The 23217-nt window shown below is 39.2% G+C and overlaps 1 protein-coding gene across 2 annotated transcripts in view; it reads right to left on the reverse strand.

The window, feature by feature from the left end:
* Window positions 1-23217, reverse strand: part of WWOX (WW domain containing oxidoreductase) — a 930802-nt gene that overhangs the window by 643080 nt on the left and 264505 nt on the right. For both annotated transcript variants that reach the window (XM_059667377.1, XM_059667378.1), the window contains exons 7-8: window positions 19369-19554; window positions 13328-13592 (exon numbers count right to left, since the gene is read on the reverse strand). In XM_059667377.1, coding sequence (XP_059523360.1) covers window positions 13328-13592; window positions 19369-19554 — 451 coding nt within the window. The remainder of the gene's footprint in view (window positions 1-13327; window positions 13593-19368; window positions 19555-23217) is intronic.

Raw genomic sequence — 23217 nt, forward strand, 5'->3', positions numbered from 1 at the left:
GCAATAACCACCATAAAATGTTGGTGACAAAAATGTCACCTGGTGAAATTAGATATGCCCAATCTCTAACTGTGGGTTTGTTGGAAATGACTGACACAAAAGGAAAATGCCAGAAAAACTGTAAAATTTGGTGTATACAGAAAACAAGTCATGAAATCTTCACCGTAAAATACGTATGGGGAAAAAAATCAATCCTGGTTAAAACGATTTCAGTAAAGTTATTTGTTTTTTTAAAGCATCAGCTTAACTATCATCTATCTTTGTACTATTTAAAAACTGGATCAAGGTATTATTTATTTGTTTATTTTTAATTAAAACAATTTATTTAAACTAAAAAGAAACAAAACAGTTTACCCTTTCTCCCACCTGACTCTGGCAACCACCGATGTGTCCTCTGTGTCTATGACAGTGGTTCTCAACCTTGGCTGCACATTAGAATCACCCGAGAATCTTTTTAAAATCCTGATTTCTGGGCCTCATCCTCCGGAAATTCTGTTTCTTTGTTACTAAAGTTGTGGCCTCACCCCATAACAAAGAAACAGAATTTCTGGAGGATGAGGCCCAGAAATCAGGATTTTAAAAAGATTCCCAGGTGGTTCTAATGTGCAGCCAAGGTTGAGAGCCACCACAGTGGTCCGCAAACTGCGGCTCATAAGCCACAGGGGGCTCTTTGGCCCCTTGAGTGTGGCTCTTCCTAAGCCTTAGGAGTACCCTAATTAAGTTAATAACAATGTACCTACCTATATAGTTTAAGTTTAAAAAATGTGGCCCTCAAAAGAAATTTCAATCGTTGTTTGGCTCTGTTGACAAATGAGTTTGCCGACCACTGATCTATGAGATCGTTGTTTGTTCTTTAAATTCCACATTTAAGAGAGGTCATATGGTATTTGTCTTTCTTTTTTCTGACTTATTTCACTTAGCTTAATACCCACAGTGTCCACCCATGTTAACACAAATGGCAAGAATTCATTTTTTTAATGGTTGAAGAACATGGATACTTAAAAGTTGTTTCTGTGTCTTGGCCATTGTAAAAAATTCTGCAATGAACATGGGGGTTCATATAGCTTTTCAAGTTAGTGTTTTGTTTTCTGCAGGTAAATACCCCAAAGTGAAATAGCTGGGTCAAATGGTAGTTCTATTGTTAATTTTTAGAGGAGCCTCCATACAGTTTTCCATAGCAGGCGCATCAAATCATTCCCACCATGGTTCCCTTTTCTCTACATCCACACCAACACTTGTTATCCCCCATCTTCTTTTATAATAGCCATTCTAACTAGTGTGAGGTGATATCTCATTGTGATTTTCATTTATATTTGCCTGATGATTAATGATGTTGAGCATCCTTTCCTACCTGCTGACCATCTGTATGTCTTCTTTGAGAAAATGTCTATTCAGACCTTATGCCCATTTTAATTAGGTTGTTTTTTTTAATTTTATTTGTATGGTTGTTGTTTTTTTGTTGTTGTTTTTGCTATTGAGTTGTAAGAGTTCTTTATATATTTGGATATTAGCCACATATCAGACACACAATTTGCAAATATTTTCTCCCACTCAGTAAACTGCCTTTTCATTCTGTTGGATTTCCTTTACTGTGCAAAAGCTTTTTAGTATGATGTACTCGCACATATTTTTTTCCTTTTGTTGCTTTTGGTGTCAAATTTTAACAAATCATTGCTAGGCCTATGTCAAGGAGCTTACTGCCTAAGTTTTCTTCTAGGAGTTTATGGTTTCAGGTCTTATGTTCAACTCTTTAATCCATTTTGAGTTAATATTTTTGTATGGTGCAAGATAGTGGTCGATTTTCATTCTTTTGCATGTGGCTGTCCAGTTTTCCCAACACCACTTATTAAAGAGACTGTCCTTTCCCCGTTGAATGTTCCTGGCTCCGCTGTCATAAATTAATTGACCATATATGTTAATCAAGGTATTTAATTGACTTAATGGAATTCACCCTGTATTAGATTTCCACGAAAAAAAATTGATCAGTGTTGATATAGTTCTGATTAAAATGTTTTATTCATAAACACAGAGGTGTTTTTTTTTTAAGTCTCAGGATCAAAATAGCAGGCTAAAATAACTGGTTTTAACGCTCCCTTCCCCCAAACAGGTTTTCTAAATGCACAGCTACATGATGTAAGAACCAAACAAAGAAAAAACAATTTATGGGACACTTACCCTTTGTACATGTCCATATGCACCGCTATTCTAGCTCCTGATGTCTTTATAAACCATCTTAAATAAAGTGAATGCTAAAAAAATTTCTCACAAATATATATTCAAAACATAAATAGCTCACTGAAAAACAATAGTGGGATTAGGGGGAAAAAATAGTCCAGAAATAGAAAGAATAAGACCAAAAAAGGAATAGGTATATTAATTAGATCCTTGAAGAATGGTGATTACATGCTTCCACACACAAAAATACACATACATCTGATTAAAAGATATATTATCTAGGTAGCTAGCATACTGCTAGATAGAAGGCAGTAATAGGATTATGTTTCCCAAAATTCTGAAGACAAAATAGTTTTAATAATATGTCCACTTTTTTTCAGGTTTTATATCAAATAATCTCTTTGTCAAGCATGGACAATATGTCCAAAATGTAAACTAAGATAAAGTTGTTCTTGGTGGGGTATCGTTAAGAGGCTCTGTGGGATATGCCTGTAGTGTAATCTAAGTTACTTTATTAATTCATATGTGACTTGCCTCCAAAAATAGATCTAAGGTGACTTAAAGAAAGATCAAGTGTAGGACAAGGTGAACGAAATATCTTCAGTCACTAAAAACTGGAGGAAGTTGATTATGTTAACCAACAGCATTAATGATCTGAAAATGCATAAAATAGAAAAGGAGCTCCAACAATACATTATGTTATCATTTCGTTATCAAGCAGAAGGCATTGTGGAATTTCTCTGGGGTTTTTCTTGGAATTCAGAGTTTAAGGGTATATCTCACATGCAGTGGCATAACTTCCTATGTTTTGCGGTCATGTGATAGACAATATCCTTGACAACAGCTTTCTCTATGTCCTTAGAAATCAGTACATTTACAGGGAAGTTTACATTGACTGATAGGATACAAAGAAAATTAGAATTTCCTGAGTGTCTACTATAGCCCTGGGGTTGAGCTGTGCCTTAATCCTCCAACAATCTGAAGATGTGAGAACTATATTCTCCATTTACAAAGAAAATGAAAGCTCGAGGTGCTTAGTGTGACTTGCCCACGATGACAGGGGTCACTAGAAGGAAAGGCTGGGATTTGGAGCTAGTTTCTTCAACTTCAAAGCCCATGTTTGGGATTTCTGCTATATCACAAAACATTTGTCTTCAACAAAATACAGCAACGTGCTCATCTTAGCTCCAATCCACTATATGATGTTGGTAATGGACTATGGGAAATGAGTGAGTTAACACACAAAGGTACTTAGAACAGGGCTTACTTGGCACAGGTAAGTTCTAATAAACGTAAGCTGTTGTTTTTGTTGTTATTATTGCTTTCCTTTGTCCTCTAGACCTACACTTATTCAGAGAACACTCACAGTGAAACTCCCATACTGCATCCAACACACATCAACTCTTCTCATTACAGATACCATGTAGGTGTGTCAATGGACTTTGGCAAAGATAAGCTTAATTTTAAATTTTTAAGTTTTTAAGTTTTTAAAAATATGAATCCAACAGAGCCTTGAGCCTGGCAATGAGAGAAAGTGGGATTGGAAAATGAGATAAACAGGCTTAACTTTACAGTTAAAGCATACTATAGCCAAGAGAAAAGACCCTTCCATCCACAAGAAATATGCCAGCTCATTCCCAATGGGTGGTACAGAGAAAACAAAAAGAGAGAGAGAAAAAAAATCTTTATTACCTTCCAGACTGGGTGTACTCCAGAATCTAATTCATTTGAAATAATTTTTTTTTCTTTTAAATGTCTTTTTTTTTTAAATCTATTCAGGTGACATTGGCTAATCTCCTTCCACCACCATTTATCTATCCCCTTTACCTTCTCCACCTCTCCCCACATCCCTCCTCCCGACCCCCATCCCTCTGACTTTTTAAATGTCTAATGCCTCCTTTACAGGAAATCTGTTCAGGGTTAATACAGAGATTTCATCCACGCTAATTTCATTACTTGGTCTTTTATGGTTATGGAAAATCAACAAAGGGACAAATTATACAGAGCATACACAAAATCTAATGAGAAATGCTATGTTCTAAGAAGGAAAAACAGACTTATTGCATTCACCTGCCCAGGCATATTAAAATATCAAAAATATTTCAAAGTTCCAAGATTTTATAGTTTCTTTTTCTTTTAAAGAGTGAGAATACTAAGAAAACATTATGCAGGTCTCAGTAGTAGATATACAGTATTTTTTTTGGACCCAGTGAATATACTTTTTATAATGTTCCTGTGAAAGGAGGGACTTTCTAGCTCAGATTACTTGGACAGTCTCACTGTTTATTCTTCCCTTTTTTGAGCAGTCAGAAGAGATTTCTCTCAGTACTTCAAATAAATAAGATATCCAGCTGAACAAACACCATACATTCCCGTGGATTACTTTGGCTTCTTGAAGAATATTTCACTTTCTTTTTGCAAAATGTAAATGATTAAAGAGACCCCATCCTATGAAACTTGAGGATGAGATGTTTCAAGGGTGCAGAGTCCATACAAGGCAAAATGTGTAGAAACAAAGAGCCCCGATTCAGTAAAAGAGCTTGATATTTCACAGGGGAAATGAGAATATTACTAAATAAGAAACTTAACTTATTATAAATTTTAACAGGCTTTATAACATGAAAACCAAACCAGCATTCCAAATCAATCTCTACAATATTTTCTGAAAACAGCAAAATAAAAGTTTTTTCCCTTAGAAATCTATTTAATAAAACAAACCCCAAAGAAACAACTACAACAACCAAATCCTCAAGACTATACTTAGTCTGGAATAATATTCTACATGGGCTTTAAAATGATCAGTGAGCTTTATCTACCTTTATGGCTTAAAAAGAGTCCAAGGTTTCTGGCCTATTTTTGAAACTCAAATCAAAACTTGGCTGTGAATGTTTCTTTCGAAGGAAAATTTGGGCCATTGATTAACAAGGCCCCTTGTAATAAAGCAGTATGAAAACAAATACTTGACATACATATATAAAAAACAAAATGGTACATCTGGTATCTCTGTTAGCCCAGAAAGGAGGACAAGAATACAGGAAGAATGCAAATAGGAGAATAGCAAGGCAAAGATAAATGTGTCAATAAGGAAAGCTTAAGGCCAAAAAATATTAAAGCCTATGAGTAAATCTGCCACCAGATAGCCTACCAAAAGGCACACACACAAAAAAGACCAAGAAAGTAAAAATAAAACAGAAAACCCCACCGAACTTGTAAAAATGACAGGCAGCCGCTAAGATGGGCCCCAGTGCTTCTAGTATTCAGGCCACTATGAAATCCTCTCCCATGAGAGGGTCAGTTCCAGTGACTTGCTTCTGGTAAACAGAATGGGGAACGGTAATGAGATGTCACCTCGGTGGTGAGGTGACACAGGACTGTGACTTCTGTCTTGCTCATAGGTTTATTTCCTTAGCTTACACACTTTGATAAAGTAAACTGCCATGCTGGAGAGGCCACTGTGGCAAGGAACTCAGAGAGGGGCCTCCCACTAAACAACAGAGAGGAACCCCAGCCCTCATTCTACTAGGCCCAAAGGAACTAAGCTCTGCCAGAAAGCACTTGAGCTTGGAAGTGGACTTTCTCCAACTGAGCCTTGAACTTCTATAGCCTGGCTGACACCTTGTTTGTAACCTGAGAGTTGTCCCTAAAGCACAGGGCCCAGTTAGGCCACACCCAGGTTCCAGACCCACAGAAACTGTGAAATAAGTAGATGGGGTGCCATAGTCAGAAAAGGGCACAGGCTGAAGCCAGTGCTTGTGAGGGGTCAGCTGACACCTCGATTCAGAGCTGCATCACCCTGTTTCCCTTCACTCCACTGTGGAGAGTCCTGAGGGGTCTGCATGTCGCAGACGGTCTCACCGCAGGCTCCTTACTGAACTAGTGTTGAGATGCCATTAGCGTTACTGAAAGTTTGGAATCTGGATCCAAAAGATTCTCCAAGGAATTTTGGAGCAGAAACAGTACCCGTGGAATCTTCCAGGCCAGGTATTCCCAAGTGTAAGCCCAGCATTTTCAACAAGGACAACATCACCAACAGTGAGACTGCAATGAATTAGACCTGAAGTTAAATATATTCAATTGAAAGAACTGTTTCTTTTCCCACAATCGTCCTGCACAGTTTTGGGCAGTAAAATACCTATTATTTTATATAGTGGAGATAACCGATGTTGGTGAGTGTGTTCTCATCCAGAGATTTGAGAATAAAAAGTATGAACCTGCGTCAGTCTCCCTATTTAATTTCCTTTTGAATTACACTGTTCTGTGACATCCAAAGCTTTGGGACAACTAACCTTGGTTAACCGACTCATTTTACAGGTAAGAAAACTGAGGCCCGAAGATGGTAAGAGACTTGCTCAGAGACACACCATCGTGTATTGAGAGCTAACTCTAAAATGACATTATGTGAGACAAAGTATAAAGATGTAAACCCAGGAGCGTGGAGCCTGGCACTAAGTAGGCTCTCATGTCACCTGAGAATATGTCCTCAGCTGATTTTCAAATCTTCATTAATCTTAGAGTAATAAGAAGGTGGGAGGGTATGGATTTTAGTTTCTGAATAATTCAGAATACCAGATTTGAGTTCCCTATATTGCTGCCAGAAAAACATTACCTTCCCCACTTCACAAGGAAAAACCAACGTGCCCGGGTAGTTATACGAGAATCAAGGTTCATAGAAGAAACATTTCAGAAACATCAGCACAGGGCAGCACAAACGCCTGGCATCTGTTTAATCGTGCCAGCCTCCAATGTCTCCGCAGCTCGACAGCCAAAACTCACTGGAAAGAAGTATGAAATTGGAGGAAAGGAGGTTGAAAGAGGGGAAGATCAAAGGAGGCACCACTAACTTAAAAGTAATGAAAGAGCCAGAAAGAGAGTTAAGAAAAGGCAATGCATTACCGAGATGCCAATGGGGACATGGAAGAAAAGCAAAGGAGGAAAATAAAACTGGGAGAATTTTAAATCTTGGTTAAATGTTCATTAAATAATTTGTCATACATATTGAGGTCAGATAGTCACTTTCCCCCTCTCGGTTGCTCCTTCAGGAACAAAGGCCTAACCAGACTTAGAATACTGACAAGCAAGGCTGAGAAAATACATCAACGAGATGCGATGGCCTCACAAAGCAGGACATAGTTTCCTTGTCTTTGTTTTAACAAGAGAAGGCTGATCTATCCTCAAAGCTAAGGTGTGCTGTTGGTGGCTTTAAACAGCCGCCAGGAGAGCTTATATTGTGCACCATGGAAGCCCTTCTAATTCTAGCTTCCATTTTGATGTTGCTCAGTGCTTATTTAGACTTGTACATGATGTGTTTATGGGAGAAAGAGACCATCTGTGACAGACATGGAGCCATCATTTGGAGAATAGGCATCTATAGGCAATGGGCAGACAAGCCTTTTCTTATCTGAAAATATAATGACAACAATAATAGTAACAGTAACAACAATAATGATACATGTTTACTGTGTATCTAGCATTCCTATATATTATGATCTTTAATTCTCAACACAGGCAAAAATAAAAATACAAGTTAATGTCTACTGAGCATCTAGTACCTTCTAGGTAGATGTTGTACATTCATGGTCTCCTTCAAGCATCAGCACAAGTCCATGTGGTAGGTACAACATCCCCCTCTTACAAGAGAATCTTAATCAGGTTATAAAATGTGCCTAAGAATTAGCATGGGACGGAGCTGGGGTTTGACCCGAGAGCTGCTTAGCTCTAAAGCTTATCCTATATTTCCAATACCATGCTGTTCTCCCCTTACATATTTCCTTTCCCTACACACACCTCTGGGTAGATCCTTCCTGTGTCACTCCATAAGGAGCCAGGGGTCCTTGGTTCTGGTCCCAGTCCTGCCATGTACTAGCTGTGTGACTCTGGGCAGGTCCTCTAGCCTCCCCCATTTCTTTATCTGCACCCTCAACTGCAAACCTCTGCATGTCAGGGAGGCTAATGATAAGGAATATATTAATAACTCTCATTCATTAAGCACGTAATCATCTTTCATTTATTCATTTACAAATTCTAGTGAGCATTTACTTTATGGACCAGGATACAGTGGTTTGAAGGCAAAAATAGCATTTTCAGGAGAGTGGGAGTCAGCCATGAAATACAAACTACAAAAATTATTTGTGTTCAATGCTATGAAGGAAAAATTTGGGGGGTCCTTCATGTACTCATTCAGCACATGTTTATGGAGTGCTTTATGCATCAAATATTATTATAGGTACTGGCTCATATGAGCAAATCTTGACCTAACGCTCTCTTGAGGTGTAATGTTTGGATTGAGTTTTGAAGGACAAGTAGAACGTGAGAGTGGAGGAAAGAAGAGCTCTGGACTAAAGAACAGTCTGCTTCAACAGCCTGACAAGGAAAGGAGAAAGAGGCTGAAAGTGGCTAGAGGTAAAACTGGTTGAGAGGAAGGGGCCAGATACAGCCAGGTGCCTTCCACTCAATCCTCACTTGCTTTCACAGTGAACCAATAAAATAGCATTCAGCCTTGCCAGTGACAAAACTATATGCACACCTATTCTATTCAAAGCCATTATTCTACCCGTTTTCCTTGCCATCAGATCTCCCCTTCCGCCCTAGAGATACAAAATGCCAGGAATGCACTTTCTCAGCTTCCCCTGCACCTAGGATGGACAAGTGACTCAATCCTGGCCAGTGAGCTGAGAGGAAGTCTCCCAGGGAGGATAATTCTGAGACAGAGCATGCTTAGGAGGAGGGGCCCGATCCCTCCTGTCCTGTCCTCAGACATTATCTTGTAGGATACAATGGCTGGCACTGCTGCAGCCATTTTATAAGCAGAAGGAAAGAGGCAACACCATCACAAAGGAGCTGCCTACATACAGGAGCCAAACGCATCCCTGGCTGCCTTGGGGCCCCTGGATCAATGAGAAAAACAGATCTCTATTATTCCAACCACTTTTAACTGCAACTTAGTAACTCACAGTCCAAAACATGTCAAGTAATGTAGAAAAGAAGCCCCCAAGAGGCTGGATAATTTCAAAATTATACAACTAAAAAAGAGGAGAAACCTGAGTTTTAAACACAGGCCTAATGATGCTAAACCCTTCACTCTTTTTTGCTCTACCATATCCCTTGGACTCTGAATTGAACAAACACTGTAAATTGTAAAACTCCAGACAGAATTGAGCCATGACCAATAAAACCATTGCTAGTGATAATGCTGTAAGAAGGATGTTGAGGCTGCAGGGATGTGGCCTCAGCGAGGAGAGGAGTTCAGCCACCAGGTCCTCTGTGCACGTCTGCAGGAAAGCTCAAGTGTGGCCCAGCCATGAAGGTCCTCAGAGTCTGCTTCTCTAACACTTTTAAATGGGCAAGAGCATGGCAGCCAGAGAATCAGCCCTCACTAGGAAGTCTCAAAATATTTAGATTAATCAAGAATAGGCTGAAATTTCTACTCTGAAAATCATATTTCCTCCTCCCAACAGAAAAAGGTCCCTGCTTTCTACTCCATGTGCCAAGAGATTCAAGGGGGGTGGGGGGATGTCCTTGACAGTATCTGGGGTGTAGTCAGCTGCAGGTATTTAAAGGGAAGAGGGGGAGAGTATTTTTCTAAAATACTAATTTAAAGAACAAATCAACATCTATTATCTCCTTCATTATGTTTTAAATTGTCCAACTATAAATCACCCTGCAGCAGGTTATTCAAGGGCAGAATTACCCAGCTTGGCTTTCCCGAAGGTTAGGAGAATGACATCTTGTGCTTTTTCTAGTTTAATTTATAACTTTGCAACAGAACCGGCATTGCAGGCCCGTCCATTAACAGGGTAGCTGAACATCTGTTAAAACTCAGCACAATGCCTGGCTTTACACGGCCACAGGAAACGTAACCCAATCTTTTCAAAAGTTCTACCAACTCAAGCTCTTTTTTAATGTAAAATGATTTGAAAATGTAGTTCCCTAAAACATCTGCTAAGCTCTTGCTCCCCTAACACATGATATTCTTTCTACTGTTACCTGCCAACACAAATATTTGGTTGCACAAAACACCCTAAGAAGCACGTGATGGTGCTCAGCTTCAGATTTACATAGGGATCCGCACAGGGCTGGCTGGGGCCTAGGATGTTGTTTACCAGAACTGAAAGCTTATGTGGGGGGAAATGGAGGGGTGGAGGGTTAATTTCACGAAGGCTCTTTCAAACATGTTAAGAAGAAAACATAACTGCACAACTAGATATCTGTGGCAGGGGTACTGTGGGGCACTGATGCAGAAAGTGGACTTGGGAATAGATGACGAAGGTTCTGAGGCTGAAATACCATTTGCTTGAACAAGTTGGGCAGGTTCTCTGTGCTTCTAAATGCAAAATGAGGGTAATAATTCCATCACTGCAGAAGGGTTATGAGATACCTAAAGATCCGTATGCTGATACAGGAAGCATCATGGTGCCCAGCTTACACTGCTAAGTTGCACCTTACTGAGAGTATGCCAGGAATCTAAAGCCATCCCACTGGGCAACAACTGCAGGTAGCAAAATTATCCTTGAAAATACAGTATGCCAGGTTTTGTGAATTAAGCCTCATAAAGAAATATGTATACATGAATATATCTTATAGACTAAAATACAATGTATATTCATGTATACATATACAAAATATAATTTTAGAACATTTTAATTGCATAAAGAGACAGAAAATAAAAAGACAGCACACACATACTGTATGTGACTTCATTATTTAAAAGCTCCCAGCAAACATCAGTTTCCTTAAAGATGTTTCAATAGCAGCTAGTTGAGGAATCTTGCATCTTTTTTAAACATGAAAAAAACCTATTACTATTTTATCAATTACTGTTATTTTATCATAAATTGGAGGGCACACAACTTCTTCCCCAGGATCCTCAAGACTCTGTCTTGTGCCCTAGACCTCAAGAGTAAGAAGGGGCAGAAACACGCTTTACCAGTGGGGGTCGCTGAGCTGAAAATTAATCCCTATGAGTTTCTCATTAGTGATTATTATACTGCAGGCAGCCAAAATGGAAAAATTAATTAATTTCAAAGTGATAATGCATTTACAGCAACAATTAGAAATGTATAACTGTAAAAGGGCAACATTTAAAAGACAGATTACATTTAATAAAGTTACACAAGAACATCCAATTGTAAAATTACTGATCTGCAACAATATTCCTTAAAGAGGCACTTAAAATAGCCTGACTCCATGAAGGGTGACCTAATTACTGTAACTAAAATCACCATAGTCACAGCAAGTCACTGCAAATAAAAAAGGGACACTGATATTACAATACTGCTGTTTAATACTTCAGGGAGCAGTCTGTGGGGGAGAAGCCCACGCAGGGCTTACAAGCACAAGGCCGAGTTGTAGCTCTTATTTCCTTGACCTTGTACAATGGAATATATACTCCGGCAACAATAGTGTCAAGGGAAAACACTTTCTCTGAAGTTGAAATGCACAAGAGGTGATAGGAATCCAACAGTTTCCATGAGTGGGAATGGGAATGCAACTGCATGGCTTATTTCCAAAAATGTGTTAGCAGTACAACAGCAAACGTGCACTCTTCACCCATGAAACAAACGTCTTCTCATGATAAAAGCAATCAGAAGCAGCACACAGAAGAATAAAACACATGGTGACTTTCCCAATAAGCCCCGTCTATCCCGCCAATAAAATATAGTGATCCCAGGTTTATGCTCCTGCTGGTTTCTCCTCTGAGAGTCTTAAATGTTTATGAAAGAGAAGTGATTGGCTGTGAGTTTGACAAACCAGTCCAGAGTTCCCACCCTCTTTATACACCTATTCATATGGAGCTCTAATGGCTAAGAAATACCACCAAATACCTACATGTATAAAGATATTACTAGAATTTTCCTAAGAATCTAAATTTAGCTACATATTTCATAGTCTTCCTAATCCATAGGCTTATCTAAAAAAGTACATTTGTGACATTTAAAAGATGATCACTTGGGACAGGAACATGAAAAGTCTAAGCACAGTGGTTTCTGCAGGGACCAAATGGACAGGGTGGAGAATCAAGCTCTCCCCAGATGAGCACCCTCCCTACCTTGCCTATAACCCTCTCCCTGGGCCATTGAGTTCAGGGCTAAAAGTCGCCTGACCACCAACAGCAGACTCCCAATTTACAGAGTTCTTTGGTTCCGTGACCCCTGTATTCATTGGCAGCAATTACATTTTAGAAAATATTGTTCAGGACCAAGGTAATATTCACAACAAGAATAACAACTATCATTGCAAGAAGTGCCACATACCTACCATACCACAGGCACTGTGCTGGGCACATTATTGAACTGTGCTTTTCAACAGGGTGGCTGTTAGGCATGTGCGGCTATTTACATTAAATCAAATTAAAAATTTAGTTCTTTATTCATTTTTCAAGGGCTCAATAGCCATATGTGGTCAGTGGCTATCATACTAAATAGCCAGATTGAAGTCTGCGGATTAGAAAAATACTACATCAAATGTGTATTCTTCATTCAAGTTACTTCTTACTGAAATACTTTCATGGAGGAAGTTTCTAGATATGGTTGTTATATGACCATTAAAAACATAAAAATGTCATAGTTACCTTTGTGAACATTTCTAAATCTAACCGCAGTAGTGTGATTAATCCAAAATAATTCATTGTTGGGGAAGTAAACAATAAAACACACTTCTAGCCAACCAAGTATACCCCAGGAGAGGTGTACAACCAGTAAGAAAAGAATTTGGAACATCAGATACAGATTCTCAGTGGAAATAAAGGAATCACATCATCTGATAATTCAACAGTCACAAATCCATGTTGTTCACCTACTAATGCAAAACACAGTTACCGAGCGCTGCACTTTCTGAATAATAATAAATAAAAGCACATCAAACGAAAACCAATAATTGCTATCAAGACTTTTAGCCACACTAACACAATACTGAGAAACCATATCTCCCACCCAGCCCTTCGAGACACCTTTAGAGAGACAAACATAATCAAAAGTCGATTGAAATGTGTCCAAGGGCCCTTTCCAATGGCTTTAATAGGCTTGATGATGTGATTAGCAAGACCAGACTCATCATTCCAAGAAGTGAAAGGCTGAAGAAAGCACACCTGGGTTTCTCAAGGACCCTTTAGAAAGGCACAGCGAATGGGTCTGCGGTGACGAAGTCGTTCACTTACCATGGACTTGGTGAAAGGCCTGGCCAAGGTGAACAGCAGGGTGTACACCCACCAGTTGCGATGAAGGGAGGAGTACAACATGTTTCCTGGATGCACTGCGTTTGAGGTGACCCCTCTTGGGGACAAGCGGCGATGAAGCTCATTGGAGAAAAGAATGTTGCAGAGTTTGGACCGGTTGTAAGCCAGCATGGCCCAGTAGTCATTTTTAGATGGAGAGAGGCGGCTGAAGTCTAGCTTTCCTGCGGAATCATTAATATCTGTAAATCTAAAAAATAAAAAAAATAGAAAAGATGACATGAAGCAGCCAAGCGCTGACATTTGATATAACTTCTTAATTTTTATTGAAAATCTGCAAAACTACACAAAGACTACTGAAAACCCAATGGTGCAAACCTCGAAACAAAGTTGCCCATAAAAATAGACAATGGTGATTTAACAATATAAACCAACTGGATGCAAAGATAGGCTTCATAAAGACCCAAATTCAGAAAGGGAGCAGTCTTAACATATTAAACACCCCCCGCCACTCACATATATTTTTCAAAACCTTCAATAGGAAGTTCAGGGATAATTAAGTTAAATGGAAAAGCATCTTAAATGAAGGGCTGCTGCTTTTGGAAGCAGGAAGATATCACATTGCTAACCTTTGACAGGGTTTTCCTGGGTTATTTTAGCCAAAGCTGGAGTCCTGTATAGTTTCACTAGAGCATCCAAGTAAATATATAGATGAGTCTTGCTGCCTCCAAGACTCTTTTTCCAGATTAAAAATTAATGATTATAAAGGGGTTACAACCTTGGTAAGGTGCCATCAATAGTCTTATATGTTTAAAAGACAGATATAAACAAAGCCAAAATGAGTTCTGGCGGGGTCTAATGTTTTTAAGTATACCCATGGCATGGATACACACAAATCAAAGTAAGTAGTTGATGTTTTATAATTGGGTCTGATGGAGTCGTTAAACACCAGCTGTTTGTTTTTTCCTTTCTTTCTTCCTTTTTTTTTTTAAAAAAAATCAACAACAAAGTAGTGACTGCCTTTTAAAGCATGGATAATAACAAAAGGATTTTCTAGATGACAGACTCATCATTGTTAAGAACTTGGTTTGCTTCATTAGATTAGCAATGAGTAGTAAAGAAGCACAATAAGAGGAATCTGGATAACTGCTGTGGGAAACAAAGCAAAGGTAAAATGAAAACGATGGAATAATCGGGTCATTCCTTACTTAACATGAGCAATTCAGTTGAGCTATGACCAAAAGAAGCATCCCAGGGGCAGAAAAAAATACATGTTTTAATGGAAATTAAATATCCCTTTTTTAGGACTCAGTCAGTGACATCCAGTTTCTAGTGTTAAATGACATTGCTGGTCTGAGGACATCAACAAAGCTGATGGCCATAATCACCATTATTGACATGGCAAAGGGACTAGGAAACTAATTGTTGGCTGCCATCCCTTCCCAAGGTCCCCAAACCACCGGGAGAGCCCAGACTTCTAAGCTTAATCCTTTTAGGCAGTGGAACTTAGCAGGAAATTTAAAAACTTACAGGAGCCTTTTTCTGATTGTCATTATGATTCTGGGTGGCGGGGAGTGGGGGGTTGTGAATAATAGCTGTCCTGCAAGGCTGGTGGAGTCTTGCTCAGTGAGGACTCCTGCACCGGACATTCATGCAGCTGAAAAGCCTGTGTGATTGTCTGAGCCCAGGCCCTAACTGTGCTTTACATGTGTGCACGGTTTTAACACCTACTGCATTTCTGGGAGGGTAGTACAACAATTCTATGAATGAGGAATGAATACACTTTCAGATTTTGTGATTAGGGCCGGGGGGAGATGAGGCTTAACTCAATGCTGGTGGCACTGGAGTATTGGAGTGCCACATGCCTGTCCACAGTCTGCATTTTTGAATATCCTCCCCACTAGGTGACTTATGCCTGGGCATGTACATCTGATACTTACCTTTCCTGTAGTCCTGCCCAAGCATTCACATGTTGAAACATATGCTATTTTGCTTCACATTTTTTTCTTTATATTACAGTAAACTAACATATTGAATTCAAATATATTTATGCAGGAAAGTTATATTACTTCTGAACTGTATTTTAACATTCTAAGGAGGCAGCAATTTTCAAACAATGTGCTGCAAGAATTGTTAAAACATGCTACAGCTGGCTATTTTGTCAGAGACACTGACCTCTTTTCCCTAAGATTGTCAAATAAAAAAAAAATGACAACAGAGAACACACCAATAGCCATCACAAGTGAACGAATCAAATTATACAGATTTCTTTGTCAGAACCTCAAAAAATGCATTTTTTGGTGTGCCACAGAATTTTAGTAATTACTTTATGTGTGCCATGAGATGAAAAAGGTTGAAAATCACTATGATAAGGTGTCAAGGAAGAGTTGTTACAAAAAGGGACTGTTGAGTTGAGAACCCAATGATCCAAGCCATAGGCCATATCCTGGAACTGTTACCTACTTGAGTAGAAAAGTGCATCGAGGACTCAGACAATATCTAAGAGGTATAAGATAAATATAACATCCTTCTCTCTCCACTCACCTATTGCAGGAAACCCTTCTTGGCATATTTGTTTAGTCCAACCCAGCTCAGGTGCCATTTCTTTCAGGAAGCTCTCCCCAACTAACTCTACCACTGCCGGTTGTCACACTGATATCTTAGGTGGCAAAGGAGGATAGACTGAAAAAATGCAAAGTGGACTGAAATGCATGTTTCCACAGAAATTAAGTATCCAATCTCCAGGACCCAGTCCATGATAGTATTAGTGTTCAATAACCTTGCCACCCCTCCAAGATTAGTAACAAAGCAAATTATGCCATCTTTGTATTTTGTCCACACATTCTGCCTCTGGCATTACCACACCAGACCTCAAAGCATTTGTTCACCTGGTTCCAGTGCCAGACTGTGAATTTTTAAAAGATAGTGAGCTGTTTGCTGTTGCCTCATATAATGTTTTAACACATAGTACAAACTAAATACAAAGAGAACAAATTAACAGCCAAGTCTCCCTTATTACAAACCCCCCCCCCCCCACACACACACACACACAAAAACTTTGTTTTGAGCCTTGCTGCAAAGGCAAAATTTACCTTTAGATTCAGATCCTTTATGTTCCTCATTAGAGAGAATAAAGAATGTGGCACTTGGCACTTTCAGATGTTCAGAATGAGTCTCCTGCTTTGGATTTTAAGGACAATGAAAAAGTACCTCATGACTGGGGAACATAATGGGTTGATTAAATTCCTAAAAAGAGAGAAGTCATTCATTCATAGACCCCTATCTAGAAACCTAGAAATCTAGAAAGCGCGCGCACACACACACACACACACACACACACACACACACATCATGATGAGAAATTACATGGAACCAGGTTAAAGCAAGGTTTCAAGGAAGCACAGCTGCTAAATATCAGGCCCCACCCTCTACACACAGCCTCCCCCCTAAGTGGACCCCTGATTTCCTGCCCAGCTGATCTCCTGGGCAGCACACCCATTTTTAAGGTCTGATTAGCTTGTATTGACAGCGCTACAGGAAGTGGGAAGGGCGGGTAAGGCTTCTGATTCCTCTGAGCCAGGACAGGCTTGCTGAGAAACTACTGTATTCACCTCTCAGCTCCAGAGGCAGTAAAACTACTCTTCAAAGGCTGCCTACTCTACTTTCAAACTGAAAAACTGACAAAGCCAAACAATCATGTCTTAATAGAATGATCCTCCTACCAGTACCAGAACATGCTAACATTTTCTCTCTGGACATTAACATTGGCTATATAAGGGAACCTCTAGCTTGTATTTCTATTTACACTGATCCTTTTATTTATTTATTTTTTAACTGAAGTTTTTTAAACTTCCAAACTAAAATAATTAGTCTGGATTCTATGTAGACAAAAGCTAGTATGTTTAAAGAATAAGACAGAATTTGCATCAGAAGCTGTGTTTCTGTGTGTGTATGGCAGCTTAGCTCTCCACACAGCTGTAGCCATTTAGACTTGTTCAGGCAGCACTGTGCTTTTCCTCCTATTTAAATTGTTATCTGAAAATTTTTCATAGCTAAGAAGTCAAGTTCTCATTTTAATATGATGTATTTTAGGTATACAGAAACTCAATTCACTCCAGATAAATAACCAGAATACAGTGGAGACACAGGGGGGCTAATAAATATTTTGCCTTGGGGCAGTCTGGTATAATATTTTCTGCAAACATAGGACTTTATTTTTCCCCTAACATGGGGTCTTGACTCCAAGGAAGAGATTCCACCAAGGTTTATGGAGGTAATTAGATATCAACACTCCATTCTACAACATGGGTTAAGGCTCTGGGTCCTTGAGCAATGAGCAAGTGTGTTCCCAGGCCTATGCACCCAGTGCGCACACTGGCTCTCTGGTGCTGTGGGGGGTGATTAAAGTGTAATAAACAAACCAAAGTGGGAGAATTAACATATTGAGAGAATACCCTTTAATATGTGCAAAGGATCATCAGAAAGCAGAAAACCAGCTCCAAGGACCTGACAGGAGTGAGACTCCTCTCACACTTCATGAAGGCCTCGTCTATAAACTAAAATGGGTCAAGGCCCTTCCTTCCAATTCAACTTTTAAATGAAATTAAGAATCAGATCTCCAAGGCATGAACGAATTACACTGCTGAAGTTCAGGAGAGAACAAAGACGTCCCATAAAATACCATTCAAGATACAGATTTACAAAGGGAAGAGAGCAGCTGACAATTCAACCTAATCTCCCATTAAATACCAGCTCATTTAAACACATCCCGTGGTGCCCTCCACATCTGGCACATGACTGGGGCTGGCAGATTTATTTCCAGAGCTCGCTTGCCTGCGCCTGCCCCCACAGTGGCCTCCCTCACGCCTTAACGGGGCCACTCCACTTTCTTTAACAAACCTGGTGTGATTTGCAAAGATAAGGATGTCCAGATTTCGTTACCACCTAATTACTAGATGCTCCATGTCTTTTAACACGGGGGAGGATTATTACTGGCATTTTCCTTTCATTTCAGCCATCATAAATTTAAAATGGGAGAAGTAAATCTCTCTGCAGCGTGTCACTTAGACCCTAAGCCCCTGTGTTTGGGAGTGATAAAGGATTCAGACTAACCCTTGGCTGGTCTCTCTCTTACAAGTCCCAGGGGTTACATTTTATGGAAGCATGATTTTAAAAATAAGCTTCATTCTGGGTCACTAAAACATTTCAGGACTTACAGCGGAGAAGAAGGGGGAAAACAGGCCCTTGCAAATTATTTTTCCAGCTACTTTGCTAAGAGTGAAAGCTCCCAACCATACTAGGAAAATCTCCCTAACATGCATTAAATCTAGCCTTACCCAGCAAGTCCTTTGTCTTTCCCCAGTACTTCTCTTCAGACAAATAGTTGTTTATCCAACTCTAGGAACAAATATGCTGAAAATACGATGAAATTTTCAATTTTTTTTTTTTTTTTTTTACTCAATTGAATATCCTCCTAATGGTGATAGAAAAGAAGTGCCATCTGATGTTTTAATTGAAATTTTAACCAAAAGAGGCATGGCCAGATTTCTAATATGTTCTAACTACAGTACTTCCCTTCCTACAATTACACAGCTAATGTCTGCATTGAATTCCCTAATTTCTCATTATAAAACAATTGGATTTCATCGCGCAGTCTTTAATTGCATTGTTTCTCCTGCTAGAATAACTGCACATTCTTCTTGGTGAGATGTTGAAGTTGTTGAATGACAAATCAATAAAGGTCAGGCATTCAGATTTAATCAATTATTATTCCATCTCAAAGAAAAATCAATGAGGGGCTTGAAGTAGAGTTGTAAAAACAATCTACATCACTGTACTCAAAACCCCAAATAATCTCCCACAATCGCACAAAAAGAAAACAAAACTCGAAAAATAAAGCAGGGTTGAGTGCACTCACACTTTTCAGAGTAGGACTAATGAAAATTATTTTCAGAAAGACAGCCTTGGGAGAATATTAGCTGGTGCAAGAAGGCGATAAGGGAACAAAACATGGAATTCCAACCCACCTATGGGACTCAGAGGAGACCACAACCACTCGGGCTGGGGCTGAGCGGCACAAGACATCCTGAAGGAGCTGGACCAGGTAAAAGTGCCCCAGGTGGTTCACCTGGAAGGTGGTCTCCAGACCATCTTTTGTGAGGCTCCAGGGTAGAGCGAAAGCCGCTGCGTTGCACACGAGCACATGCAGAGACCTGAAAAATAAAACAGCCAATATTATATAGGCATAAACACTCTAAAATCAAGGATAACTCATGCTCTCTCAGGAATAAACAATTATTCGATATCTTCAAGATTCCAGTCCCTTGGAAATAGGATATCCCAGAATGCTGCATCTTAAATCACTCTGAAGGGGAAGGGCTTGGACTTGGAGTTGGCAACTGTCCAGGGTTGCTGGTGGAAGGAAGGGGTTCCTGGGATGCAGGACTTTCAGTGCTAAAACCAGGGCCGTAGTGGGCAAACCAGGTTGTGTTGGTCACCTTGGGTGGAACCTAGATTCTACCACCTAGCTGAATCTATGCTTCTTAATTCTTCCAATTCTCAGCTTCTTCAACATAGTCCTTAAAGTAAATACAAAAGAAAAATATGCTGCAAAAAGGTGAATGTAGGAACCAGTATTTAGTAGGTGCTCAGTAAACTTACCAAGGTAGAAATGCTCTGTCTAAAGAGACAGGTACATATGGTTTGTATATTTCTTCTAGAAGTAAGATTAAATCTACATTTTAGAAATGAGCTTTGCAGGTAGGTAAGTGGAGGCCTCTTATAATATTTTATTTGGTATATATTTATTTCATAATAAAAATTTTAAAAATATTAAGTAAGCTTTTCCTGTGAATAAAAATCCTAAATCGTTTTAAAGAAACTGTACTTGTGGGAAATCATCCTAAGGTACTAATAAGAATTTTATAAAGAAATATATTCAAGGCTACCCAGTGTAGTAATTGCAACATAAAAACAACATATTAGAATTAAATGAAATATACAATTGGGAAATCATTAAATGAATTTGAATATATGTATATTATAGGAAACTATGCAGCCATTAAAATAACAAATAAACAAATCTATTGACCCTGGTAAAACCTTCATGATAAAAAACAAAATATATACTATTATATGATCACACACATGCACAGAGCACACACACAGTGGTAATGAAGTATACACAAAAATGTTAACAGTAGTTATCTTTAGGGGTGGGTGGAAATGTAGGTGGAGAAAACGGCACTGGTATTAGACCTTGATTCAGCAACCTTGGTGCTTGAGTTTTGGCTAAGAAAGAATTCAGAACCAAGACTCAAACTGTAAGAAAAAGTATGTTTAGAAAGTCATAGAGAGAAGTGAGCCTTACAAGTTATAGAGGCAAAGGAATGGTGCTTGAAGCTTAGGAGAAATAAAGCAAAGTATACTCAAAAAAAAAATTCCAGTAGGTTTAGAGAGTGATAGCATCTGGGTCCTCAGTCCTAAGAGCTATTAAAGCTGGGGATTTTAGGGGAGGTCCTAGGGGAGAATCTCAATAGAATATTCATCAGCTTTCCAGGTATATGAAATCAAGGTCATGGTCTCCAATGATTGGTCAGCACTAGGGTAGGGGGTCATTAGTCGATGCAGCTTGTTCTGATGTCAGCCATGGCATCGCTTGTCTGGTGTTGCTGCATTTCTGGGCCTGGAGTTGAAACACAACTGAAGCCTAGATTTTGTCCCTAGGAGTCAATTCCCTAGATTAAGGGAATGGTTGTGCAAGGGCTTGTATGGGAGTCACATGAGGCCACTCGTTGGCCCCTTGTTCCTCTCCAAGGGTGTCTACCACATAACTAGGGACCTACCAGGGGAGGAAAGGTGAGGGGAAGGTCTGAAGCACATGACCAGTGATATGAAAGGTCAGGGGGTCTAAACCACATGGCCACCCCACCGATATGCAAGGGGAGGAAAGGTTGTCCTGGGGCCAAGGTCCTTGTTTTCCCAGTTCTGCTAGGCACCTGGGGCTCTCCACCCTGGTGACCTCCTGTACCTGGCCCAGGGTCCTTGCTCTGCTCATGTCTAACTGCTACCACAGAATCCAATGTGTCTTCAATTGTTTTCTTTCTGAGTTCATTCATATTTTCTTCATCTTTTCCCCATAATTAACAGATGATATCTTTATAATAAGAAACAATAGAATCAACTAAATGCTTGATAGAAAAAAAGCATTTGGGAATTTGGCTAACAAATAAAACAAGAGAAAAAGAGATAGGGTAGGGTTTTAGAGGAGTACTGGATGATAAGTTTAAAGGTCCGAATTTTGTCTGTTTCAGACAAATCACCAAGGTCTTTGAGTTTCCAAATCCTGGAAATTATGGGAGCTGGTATTTGAGGGTGATGCTTTCTTATACAGTTCAAATTCCACACCAATGGCTTGCAGGTAATATTTCCTATGTGATATAGAAAGTAAAATAATTTCCTGTATTTTTATTTTTAGAAAGCCAATGTTCCTTTATAGAAACTTTTCATAGAGCTATTACTTTTTCTAACAATCTGATTTTGTTTCAACCTCATAAAAGACTGTAACCAGAGTCATGAATTTTTAAAAACAAACATTGGTATGTAATAAAGGGAAGCATAGACCGGCCCATTTGGCTCAGTGGATTGAGCATTGTCCCATGCACCACAAGGTCAACAGTTTGATTCCTGATCAGGGCACATGCCTGGTTTCATGCTTGATCCCCAGTGGGGGGCATGCAGGGAGCAACAATTCATTGTTTCTCTCTCATCACTGATGTTTCTATCTCTCTCTCTTCCTTTCTCTGAAATCAATAAAAACGTATTAAAAAATAAATAAAGGAAACACTCTAAAAACTAAAATAATGTTATCTAAATAAAGTAAAAAGGAACAATGACAAATTCGTGCAATGCTATAAAGGACCTATAATTTTAATAAATAAAGAATGCTTACAAATCAATAATAAAACTTCTGAGTCCTGTGGAAGTATGGATAATGACATTTTAAAATTTTATAAAAGTAGATTACAAAGTAAGCAATACAAGATGAAACATGTTAAACTCTACTTGTAGCAAAATTGTAAATAAGATTTTCTCTATTAAATGAGCAGATTTATTTATATTATCTTTTTTATTTTGTATAAACTTGGTGATTACATTCCTGTACTCTATATATTAAGTTGAAAATATATTATCATAAGAATTAGAAAACTTCACATTATTTCATTCAGTCATCCTGTTTCCGAGAGTACATAGGGGGCAGTGCTGAGGCAACAGTTCACACCTTGAGAGAGAAATAGTTTATCACTGATAATGTTTAGAATTGCCACTGTATGATCATAATAAAACACAGCAACCTTTAGTCAGTTTTATTATTGGTTTTGAATTCTCTACAAATCATGCTCCCCCATTTTGCCTACATATGGGGCACAGCCTCTTATAACCCTATGATATACCACTGCTTCTGTAGGGGGTTAAATGATGGACCCTAATAGATATGTCCACTAGGAACCTGTGAATGTTGCCTTATTTGGGAAAAGGATCTTGGCAAATGTAATTAAATTCATATCATGAGATGAGATCATCCTGTATTAAGGTGGAACTAACCAATGCAAGTGTCCTTACAAAAGAAGAGCCAGGCAGGTGACTCCAGAGAAGGATATATGAGGGCCAAGGCAGAGACTGCAGTGTTGCATCTAAAAGCCAAGGAATGCCACTGATTGCCATCCTGCACCAGAAGCTGGGAGACAGGCACTGAATGGACTCTCCCTCAGAGCATCGAGAAAGAACCAACACTGCCGACACCCTGATTTTGGACATCTGGCCTCCAGAACTTTGATAGGCTAAGTTTCTCTTATTTTAGGTCATCAAACTTGTGG

Source organism: Myotis daubentonii, chromosome 15, assembly GCF_963259705.1.
Source record: "Myotis daubentonii chromosome 15, mMyoDau2.1, whole genome shotgun sequence".
NCBI classification, from domain to species: Eukaryota; Metazoa; Chordata; class Mammalia; order Chiroptera; family Vespertilionidae; genus Myotis; species Myotis daubentonii.